The 11,275-nt window shown below is 39.7% G+C and overlaps 1 protein-coding gene across 4 annotated transcripts; it reads left to right on the top strand.

Annotated features, from left to right (window-relative positions):
- The first annotated feature begins 1,403 nt into the window (after positions 1-1,403).
- On the top strand, positions 1,404-10,733 carry ZBED5 (zinc finger BED-type containing 5). Of its 4 annotated transcripts, XR_010023426.1 has the most exons (4): positions 1,404-1,590; positions 3,196-3,311; positions 6,816-6,851; positions 9,931-10,733. XR_010023426.1 is itself a non-coding variant. In XM_063095588.1 (3 exons), exon 3 carries the CDS (start codon positions 4,535-4,537, stop codon positions 6,614-6,616), a length of 2,082 nt encoding a protein of 693 aa, XP_062951658.1. In that variant the 5' UTR covers positions 1,404-1,590; positions 3,196-3,311; positions 4,406-4,534; the 3' UTR covers positions 6,617-6,688. The 4 variants fall into 4 exon arrangements, 3 of the variants coding, with proteins under 3 accessions (XP_062951658.1, XP_062951657.1, XP_062951659.1); XM_063095588.1 differs by lacking the exons at positions 6,816-6,851; positions 9,931-10,733 and adding an exon at positions 4,406-6,688; XM_063095587.1 differs by lacking the exons at positions 6,816-6,851; positions 9,931-10,733 and adding an exon at positions 4,369-6,688.
- Positions 10,734-11,275: the final 542 nt, after the last annotated feature.

Below are 11,275 nucleotides of genomic sequence, written 5' to 3'. Positions count from 1 at the left end.
CTCTTCTCAAAAATAATGATTTCCCACCTTGTGGTTAAAGTTCAAATGAAACCGATTTAATAGTAATAATTTTTAAATAATAATGGGCAGCCTACTATAAGGCAAGATGAAGATATTGAAAATGGCTTTAAAACATTTGGGACTAAATGTCAGTCCTAGAAAATTGTCTTTGCAGTCCTGAAAAAATTGAGTTATTAAGGGTTTGGCTTCTTCCAATACCTAAGAGATTTGATCACATATTGAAGCATATTTAAGAAAAACAAAAACTGCCCTTGTTTTTGACCCTAACTTGGGAATTTTCTGCCATTGGCGCACTGCTCGAAAACATAATCCAATTTTCATTTAGTCATTTCTATGGAGCCTCGAAAGCTAAAATATTGCAAACAACGGGACCAACTACTTAATGTCACCCGTACGCATCCCCCCCGCCCGGGCATGTCTATTTCAAGGTGCCAATTTGGAAAAACGGATTCCAAGTCTCCACGACACATGTCACAAAAAATGGAAGTACACAGCTGGGCTGTTTCTGAAGAGAGGGGAGGGCGTAAGAGAACTGCCGCTTAAAATACCCGAACGCTGCAGCCCGCAAAATGAGTGTTCACGGCCCTTCGGTGCAGGCAGCCAGTCGCTCCTTACGAGAGGCGCCACTATGAGAGGTCAAAGACACGGAGCGGTCTTTTCTTCCCGCAGACATTGCGGAGCCGCCATACGCCCCCAACCCCACCCCCAGTCCCATGCGGCGGCTCCCCGAGCCCATCTGGGGGCCACCCGAGAGGTGTGGCGGGGTCGGGGCCGGAGCAGCGCCCCGCGAGCGTCTAGCTCAGCCCTGGGCACGGCCAGGGCCCCTGACACGCCATCGTCGGGTGTGGGGCAGCGCTGGGCCAGGGAGAGCTTTCAACCGCGATTCCAGAAAGAAACCAAGGAACAGAGGCCGAGGCTGCGTAACCTGAGGTGCGGCCTCGAGGCACAAAGGGGTCGTGAAGGCACAGCGGCCGAGGCGCTGACGCTCCGCGCGCTGCGAACCCCTCACATCACCCCGCCGGGGCAGAGCGCCAGAGCTGAGGAAAATGCAGGCTCCTGGATTCCACTCCAGCCCTGCAGGATCACCAGCTCTAGCCGGCAGCATCCAGGAACCTGCATTCTAAACCAACGCCGGGCCTGACCGGCGTCCGAGGAAGTTGGAGAACAATCGCTGTATGCCCAGCCCGCCCACGCTCACTAACCCAGCGCCGCGCCTGCTGCCGGGCAGCGCCTCAACCTAGCTTGGTCCTTTCCTTTGGTCCCGCCCCGCTGCTCAGTGCGGATTGGTGGCGGGGAGCCACTCTGGCGCTGATTGGGCGGCGGCGGAGTCGCTCGTGGAGACTGTAGGGTTCGGGTGCTCCTGCGTGCTAAATTTATCCTTAGACCAGCGACCACGCCAGCAGCGAATCGGATGTCTACGGAGGTGGCATGGGCGATGTCCCTGAGCTGAGAGCATCACCCTGTCCCAGAATCCTTCTTTCCTCTGTTTTGTTTTTCATTCCTCTACCCCTTCCTACCCCTTCCAGTCCGCGAAGACTGGCTCTTGACCCCGTTCAGGCCTCGGTGAAGGTGAGGAGCAGAGCCGCCACCGCGGCCAAGTGGTGCGCTCTGAAATGGCCGCTGCCTGGAGTTGTCTAAAATGGCGGGCGCAGGCTCGGCTAGGGGCCGCGGCGCTGCTGGGCAGCCCAGCCGCGGCCAAGACTGCTCTCCGTCGCTGAGGGAGATGAAGGAGAAAGATGGCGTTGGGTGCTGAGACGTTTTCGGGTGGTTGCCAGCGCAGGCGACTGCCTGGGGACGCGAGAAGAGTCCAGAGGCGAGGGTGGGCTGCGGCAGGAAGCGAGCCCCCAGACGTGGCGGTCTGCTGGCAGCGCGCACCTGTGACAGGGAGGCGCTGAGGGTTAGCTGACCTGGGCCGCGCATCCAGGTGACCGTTTAAATAAGCATTTGGGTGCCACCTCCTGCCGGCCTTTATGGCTGGCCTGCACTCTGACTCTGCCCCTCCTGATCCTAAAAGGGTACTGTTCACGTCTGGAACCGCCTGGGGGTAGGCGATGAATGAATGTGTTACCTGTCAGTTTAACCGGAAGATGAGACAAAAGATGAGTGGTCCCCTCACCCTCCTTCCAGGTAGTGGAATGGAAACTTTACTCCCAAGGGAGCCCAGATTCTTTGTCCTTGAGGGATTCGGTGGAAGCACCTGTAAAGAGGTGGGGATGAGGCCTTCCTTCCTGAAAACAAAGCTTCCTACTCTTATGTGTTCTCTGGCAGCAAGGGAGAGGGATCCTGTTGTTTTAGATGAACCAGCGGTTCCACGAAGTTTTCTGTTGCTAAATCCAAGTCGAGACTGTGGAAGGAGAATCTACTGCTCTTTTGCTTTCAGTGAGAAGTAGGGCTTTTTGCCGCAGCCAATTTGAGACCCTTAACTTTCTGGCAGTTGTAACCCATTGTTAATCCTTTTCTCTGCACAGCCCAACTCCTTGTACCAGATTTTCTTAGTGCTTGGGCAATTAAAAGAATATTCAAGAACACACACATAATACTAGGCACATGGACTATTCAGTCACTCCTTGGACGCTTCTTGGTTCTTCACTTACCAGACTTGTTAACTTAGCAGGTGACATAACCTCTCTTTCTGTCTACTTCTGAGGTGGAATCCCTAACTCCCAAGGTTTGTTTTGAGGATTAGATGAGATAATCTAGATGAGGAATTTAGCACAGTTACTGGCACATGGTAAACAATGATTACTCAGTAAATATGAGTTACCTTAGATTGGCTATTGAAGGGACAAAAATGGTTATAGCAAAAGGCATATTTCATGTAACACTTCTATGTGCAAATCCATTTTAGATTCAGCCCTTAGTTTTAGAGACATTAAGATAAAGCTGTACTTTTAAAAATTAGGTTTAGTTTTGAAATTTTTTTTTTATCGTATTTCTATAAGGTCAATGAATGGGGGAGCATCTCAAAGCGGTGAAATTGCTAGGGTGTGAAACAGGATGAAAATATTAGCATTTTTACTCTGTTAAGCAACTTCTGTTTCAGTCCAAGATCTGCACCGCAGTGAGGAATCATTTGCACTGCCCAGATCTAAAATAAATTGTAATGAATGGTTATCTTAGAGGTTTGTAGTTAGTTCTTGTTGCAGTGTCTAATTGTAATTTTTCTTATTCTAGGCTTTTGGTTACTCCCCTTTCCACCCCATTCCTTAATTTTATTCTTTTGAAGAGTCTCCAGTTCAAGCTGCCAAGGTAGAGAGTGTGATTGCAGACAGGACTATTCCTCATTTCAGGTATGTTACCCTTTAGCTGTTAATAGGAGAACCATTTCAATTCAGGATCCAACAAGAGAATAAGAAAGCTTACTCTGTAGCCACAGAAATCAAAAGTAGCTGTATTTGGATAGACAGAATTTGTATGCCATAACTTAGAAAGCTAATGGTATTCTTTAGAGGTACTTAAGTTGCATTGCCCTTTTAAAAATGCTTTTTTTTTTATTATATGAGGAATAAACCTATTAAAATGAAAATTTATGTTTTCTTTAGGTCCTGGTTAAATTGTCACCTGTAGTATAATGGAATGCAGAGTAATCAATAAAAATGTACATTACTTTGAATAAGTTTTACTTTGGATAATATAAACATTTATGTAATTTTAATTCCAGAGAAATGGTGCCTAACTTTTGGTCTAGTTTATTTTTCATTTTTAACACATAGTATTTAGGATACATTAGAATTCTATTTCTTGCAAAACATTGACCTATATATGTCTGTGTTTTTAACATAGCTCATCAGAATTGTTGCTAGTTCTGAAGGGAGACTTCAGATGTATGATAATGTCAACAATTAATACATCTAATGGCAGTAGGAATCAGAAAGCCAAAAGAGATTCCGAGATACTATATATCATGAGACAGGGTTGGTAAATTATGGCCCATGCTGTCAGTTTTTGTTTGCATGTAAAATTTTATTGGAATTGAAACACACCCATACCCATTCTTTTATTTATTATCTGTGGCTTCTGTAATGCTACAACTACAGAGTTGAGTAGTTGCAACAGGGGCTGTATGGCCCACAAAGCCAAAAATATTTACTAATATGGCCCTTTACAAAAAAAGTTTGCCAACCCCTGCATGGAACATATTCTTCAAGGTCCCTTCCTTAAAAATATGCTTACCAACTCTTCATTATCTTAGCCCAATGATTCCCAAACTGTTATATAGAATATTAACATTCTCTAAGTCAATGTTTTGAGAAAAAGATTGATGCTAACAATAGTTTTTCTTTATAGTTTATTTTAATATAAGCTTATTTAAATATAAGTTTAAGACTACTAAACTTATTTCTATAGCTTTTATTTTTATGTGATAATCTACCTTTGAAAAAAGGTGTGCCATACCTGAGAGCACCAGGAAGTCGCATGAGAGATCACCTGATACATGAACGTTTGATGTTCCATCTGCGCAGTGATGCATAGGCAGCATTTACAAATTAACTGATGTATTGCTATCTCTTTGATGATTGCTCGTCTTCTTTGTATCCTGTCTTATAATTTCAACATATTTGTGATACTCAATGTTTATTCTAAATTAACTATGTTTTGTACCACAAACTCATTGCCCATGGATTTGTTGCTGAAACAAGGAAGTCTTAAACAAGAAGTAGAATCTTTTTGTTATCAAATTGTATCTGAATCAAGTGATCAAAAGGTTGGAGTATTACAAAGTGAAGATGAACAGTTGCAGGCTTCAGTTTCCAAAAAATCAGAAGGTGAGCTTTCCAGGGTCAAGTTTATGTCCAATTCCAACAAAATAACATTTAGTAAGAAACCAAAAAGAAGAAAATATGATGAAAGTTATTTGTCTTTTGGATTTACTTACTTTGGCAATAGAGATGCACCTCATGCTCAGTGTGTATTATGTAAGAAAATTTTATCAAATAGCTCTTTAGCCCCTAGTAAGCTTCGAAGACATTTGGAAACTAAACATGCTGCATATAAAGACAAAGACATAAGCTTTTTCAAGCAGCATCTTGATTCACCTGAAAATAATAAACCTCCAACACCTAAAATTGTCAATACAGATAATGAAAGTGCTACAGAGGCATCATACAATGTAAGTTACCATATAGCCCTAAGTGGAGAGGCTCATACTATTGGAGAATTACTTATCAAACCTTGTGCTAAAGATGTAGTGATGCGAATGTTTGATGAACAATATAGTAAAAAAATAGATGCAGTACAACTATCAAACAGTACTGTTGCACGTCGAATTAAGGACTTAGCTGCTGACATCGAAGAAGAGCTTGTTTGTAGATTGAAAATTTGTGATGGGTTTTCACTGCAACTAGATGAATCAGCTGATGTTTCAGGACTTGCTGTCCTGCTTGTGTTTGTTCGTTATAGGTTTAATAAATCTATTGAGGAGGACCTACTCTTATGTGAATCTTTGCAGAGTAATGCTACTGGTGAAGAAATATTCAATTGCATCAACAGTTTTATGCAGAAACATGAAATTGAATGGGAAAAATGTGTTGATGTTTGTAGTGATGCTTCTAGGGCAGTGGATGGGAAAATTGCCGAGGCTGTCACCTTCATAAAATACGTGGCTCCGGAAAGCACCAGTAGTCACTGCCTGTTATATAGACATGCACTAGCAGTTAAAATAATGCCTACATCTCTAAAAAATGTGCTAGATCAGGCAGTACAAATCATCAATTATATTAAAGCTCGACCACATCAATCGAGACTACTAAAAATTTTATGTGAGGAAATGGGTGCACAGCACACAGCACTTCTTCTAAATACAGAGGTGAGGTGGCTTTCCCGAGGTAAAGTTCTTGTAAGACTTTTTGAACTTCGACGTGAACTGTTGGTTTTCATGGATTCTGCTTTTCGACTATCTGATTGTTTAACAAATTCATCATGGCTGCTAAGACTTGCATATCTTGCAGATATTTTCACTAAATTAAATGAGGTTAATCTGTCAATGCAAGGAAAAAATGTGACAGTTTTTACAGTGTTTGATAAAATGTCATCATTGTTAAGAAAATTGGAATTTTGGTCCTCATCTGTAGAAGAAGAAAACTTTGATTGTTTCCCTACACTTAGTGACTTTTTGACTGAAATTAATTCTACAGTTGATAAAGATATTTGCAGTGCCATCATGCAGCACCTAAGGGGTTTGCACTCTACTCTGTTAAAATATTTTCCTGTAACAAATGATAATAATGCTTGGGTTAGAAATCCATTTACAGTAACTGTTAAGCCAGCCTCATTGGTAGCCCGGGATTATGAGAGCCTGATTGATTTAACATCTGATTCTCAAGTGAAACAAAATTTCAGTGAACTCTCACTAAATGATTTTTGGAGTAGCCTAATTCAGGAATACCCAAGCATTGCAAGACGTGCAGTTCGTGTACTTCTTCCTTTTGCTACAATGCACCTGTGTGAAACAGGGTTTTCATATTATGCTGCAACAAAAACGAAGTATAGGAAAAGACTTGATGCTGCACCTCATATGCGGATCCGACTTAGCAACATTACACCTAATATTAAGCGGATATGTGATAAGAAGACACAAAAACACTGTTCTCATTAAAATTGGAGGGTTTTGCATGTCTTTTGATAACCAAATGTAATGTGAAAATAAAAGATGATTTCATCTCTGGTATTTTGGGGTTTTAGGTAAAATGATTAAAATTTTTATACTTCTTAGATTTTAAGAAAGCTAAGGAATCAAAACTGTAAACATATATTGTTATTGTTGATACCTTTTTTTTTACATTGTAATTTCAAAGGATTCCATGGTCATAATGGAAATGACGATTCACGAGGTAAAGTCCCAATTTCCTCTTCAGGATCTAATCCCTACCAATCTTTCTAGCCATGCCTACCCTGCAACCCCCCAATCTCATGGAACTTCTTGCCCTAAACATATCACACTGCTGCATGCATTCTGGTCTCAAAAAATAATTCTGTCCCAATCTTCCTTCCTAACAGACTCCTATTTGCTTTTCAACACTGACTTAATTTATCTTAGGTACTTTCATTCTCTATATCTTTCTGTTTCCTGTTTATATATCTTTCAACCCTATTTCACACTGTTATATTTATTGTTTGTGTCTTTCTCAACTGTGAACTCCTTGATGGTCTTATGATTCCCAGTGTTGTTGGATTCAGCTCTTAGAGGGTCTTTTCCAGCTCTGTCTTCATTATCTGGCAAAAGTCTGTACTAAAGTAGATGCTCAAAAAGGAAAAAAATGTTGGTGACAGTAAACCAACAAAAAGTGGAATAGGGATTTCCTACCATTCACTGATTGGCATGGTGGCATATGTACACAATGGTACCCTTTTTTTTTTTAGGCTCAATTCTGTTAGCTAACATACAGTGTGGCCATTATGTATGCAGAAGTCATTGAGGGAACGTATGATTTTCGTTATTCAAGCTAAACTGTTGAGGAAGAGAGGAGGAAGTATGAAGAACATTTTTAGTTATTTTGTTTCTCATTTCCTATATAGATTGTTGCAAATTTTATAAACTATAGTCTAAATTAATGAGACTTTACTCAAAGATGATTGGACTAAAATTCCTATCAATTTATTCTTGGAGTACTATAAAAGATTTCCTAGTGACTGTCCTCTCTCTGGGCTACTTTTCCCGTGTCAGAATGCAGGTTGCCGACTCAGTGTTAAATATTTTGTGTTGTTCCTGTAGTCCAGAGCTACTGTAGGTAACCATTATTTATTTAATCTCACTTATTGAAACCTATCTCCCATTTTGGGGAGTAGGGGTTCTCTCCTCATTAAGGCAGAATGTGGTACAATGATTAGGTTCAGTACCTCCTCCACTACTTAACTAGCTGTTTAATGTAGAGCAGTCTGAACTTTCTTGAACCTCAGTTATCTCAACTGTAAAATTAACAATTATGTCTCCTTTGAAGGGCTATTATGGCAATTAATTGGGAACATATATAAACATCCTCTAATAGTGGGTGATGAAGAATAGGTGTGCAAAATATATTAGTCCTCTGCCATATCCAACCATATCCCAGTAAAACTTGACTCTGCACTTCTGAGTTTTTATTCTCTGTGGAGATTCAACAGCTTTTCAGACCACAGGACCTATCCTGATGTGAGGCAGCAAGATTAAGCATTTGTAGCCCAGGTTTTTTCCCGTTTATCACCTTATTAAGCACCTATTTATCTGTCGGGCACCTTAGTAGACATTTTGTATGTTATCAATAATCTTTACAATAATCCTATGGGATTAAATAATTTTTGGACTTGCCCAAGGTGACACAGTTACCAATTTAGTTTAAAATAGGTCTTTCCCAAAGACAGTGCTTTTTCCAGTCATTACTTTTCAAACTTTTCTAAGAGTATCAAACAGTGACTTGGTAGTATAGCCTAAAATTCCCTACCAAAATGTGGACTTTTCTTTGAAATCCTGTGTTTTCTTCTAAATTTATCCAAAATTATCCATCTACTTTAAAGCATGACTACTTATTTTCATGTAAAAATATGGATTAAATTGTTATCAAGAAAAATTGTCTCCAAAAAGATGCATCATAATTTCTCATACATGCAATGCTTTTTATCTACTAATTCCAGAATTAAATATACCCTACTTTGAGCAGTGTGTGCAATGTTGTGATATCTGTGCAGCTTATACCTCAAGTCTGGTAACTAGACTCCTATGTGATTACTGATCCTGAGCCCTTGGTTAGGTCATCTGTTCAGGATGTCAGCCTTTTAAGATGCCAGACCACTCTTGTTTTTCAATCCTTTTCCCATAACTTCCTTCTCTGAGTGTCTAGATGACTGCATTTAAATCCAAGCTCATTAACTGGAACCCTTCTATCTGCTACTAGGCCTCTTTAATGCTGATCCTACCCAACTCGGTTCTTGATGCCAACTGCTTGCCTGTTCTATAATCAGAACTAACCTATGGATATACATAGCTAGTAAGAATGGAATTCAGTACCTGAAGGTAGGTCTGGTACCTGCTGGATGATAGGCAAGTCTACTTCCAAATAGATTACCCTAACCTTGCTGTAGTTACCATGACTGAATCCCAAAATAGAAGATTCTTCTTTATTTTAAACCCTACCTAAAATTTGCTTTCCATTGTGTAAATAAAACCAAAGCAAAGTAAGGAGCACTGCCAGCCTTCCTGTCTTGCGTACTTGGCAAAGCCCTTTGGTTACCCTTCTGCCACTATAATTTCCCTGACACTGATACTAGAGGCTCTGTCTTGTATCTGGAGCTAGAAACAAACCCTTTCACACAAAAGAGATAACAACTCTTAAAGGAAGAAATGGGTGGCATTCCACTTAATGGCAGAGCTATCTGGTCTAAATGATACTCATGGCACTGTCAGATGACACCTATCCTTCCTGCATATTCATGAAACAGTAAAGTTCCCTTGATATGTACAACCCAAAAGGACTTTCTATATTTCAAGTAATTGAAATTGCCTTGACTTCTTAATGAGGATTGTTCATATGTCAATCTTGCCCTACCACCACTTATACATAAATACATCAATTGTATTGTAGCTGAGACTTCCTTGGGATCATTTGTAAAATTTCTAATCATATAAGAAGTGCTCAGTGAATGGAATTTTCTAGTTTAAAAAGTGAGGAAAGTGAAATTTAATTCATAGTATAAACATTACAAAAAAGTTGCTTTATGATCTGTAGCCTTGCTTAAAGGGAAAAGGCAGTAACTAACTAGCGTTTGTCTTTCAAAGATTTCAAGAGCAGCGTTTCTTTAATAAGTCCCCCTGTTGCCTTAAAAATGCAAAAAATTTTACTTCCCAAAATATAATTCAGCTACAGTTCTTGAAAGAATCCATCAACTGTATATGCCTCTGGAACTTATACAAGTTTATTTATTTTCATTTTTTTAAAGGTGGTGTAATTGCACTGTTAATTGGCGCAATGGACAGAATTCTGAAGTGGGTGTCAAGAGACTTGTGTTCTGCAACTAATTAATTGCCTTACATAAGTTCATCCCCCTCTCTAGCCCTTAGTTTCTTCGTTTTAATAAATAAAAGGGGTTAAATAAATAAATAAATAAATAAAAAGGGGTTGAACTAGAATGAAGTCTAAAGTTCTTATCAGATAAGATCAAAATCTAAACCTAAATAAAGATTAGGGTGATGATAATATGTGCTCAGTTATTTAAAATAGATGTGGTTTTTTTCTTAGAAGCCAAGCTTTTTCAGTGAGTCTTACTGTAATACTTTCCACCAATCAAATGATAAAATTTATAAATTGCTCCATCATGAATACTTATTGGATGCGAGAAGTAAAGTGGTTTTTCATAAGGGAGACATACTTTGTAATTTAGGAATTATTGGAGGGGAAACTAAAATATGTATGGTTATGACTATATTGGAATCCAATAAAGATTAAATAGTAACTAAAGTGTCAGGCAGGCTACAGAGGAAATTGTTGACTATCTCCCCAGCGTCTATTTTTCTCTCCCAAATTGTACCCTGATTTTCTTTCAGGAATTCATTCTTCTGCATAATCCATGTACTTAAGCAGAAGCTGACCCCACACCAACTTTGAAAGTGATCATATTTTGTCTGACAGTAGCTTTCAAACTGTTTTTTGACATCAAATCACAAAAAGAAACAGATTTTACATTGTGATCCAGATGTGCATGTGTGTGTGTGTACACTAAAGTTTCATAAAATAGTACTAAACCATCTATATGTGTAATGCAATCTCAAGTTTTATATTTTATTTAATTTTTCAAATGATGGTTAGGATCCAAAAATTAATTTCATGCTTTATTCTTGGGTTATGACTCACTGTTAGAAAAACACTAGTGAGTCTAATGCTATTAACCTTACAGAAATTGTTCAGGATCCTGGATCTAAGCCAATTAAGGTATAGTATTACTCTGGCCACAGGAGTTGGTCTAAGAATAGCATGTGAACCAATACAGGCCAGTGAGAAGCAAGGACAGGATTATGAGAGCTTTGAAAAAAAGGCGTTTTCCCACTCTTAAGAAGAGATAAATGTCCTGTGTATGTGGAAGATCTAATCTACAGCTCTCTTAGCTACCAGCTTGTGGAAAAAGCCAATACATAGAAGAGGACAGAGCCAAAAAATTAGAGAGAAATTAAACCACAGCTCTGACTGAACCACACTTGATCACGGCTAAGCCTTGTCACCTAGGCTAATAGGTGTCCTTTATTGTTCAAGACAGTTCAAGTTGGGTTTTCTATTAACATAGGCAAAAT

Source organism: Cynocephalus volans, chromosome 4 (assembly GCF_027409185.1).
Source record: "Cynocephalus volans isolate mCynVol1 chromosome 4, mCynVol1.pri, whole genome shotgun sequence".
Classification (NCBI taxonomy): domain Eukaryota; kingdom Metazoa; phylum Chordata; class Mammalia; order Dermoptera; family Cynocephalidae; genus Cynocephalus; species Cynocephalus volans.
Note: the sequence above shows the minus strand (reverse complement) of the source record. Positions and strands in the feature narration are given on the sequence as shown.

Excerpts from the sequence above, each read along its gene's own strand:
- ZBED5 (XM_063095588.1), top strand. The coding sequence starts at position 4,535 with ATGATTGCTCGTCTTCTTTGTATCCTGTCTTATAATTTCAACATATTT.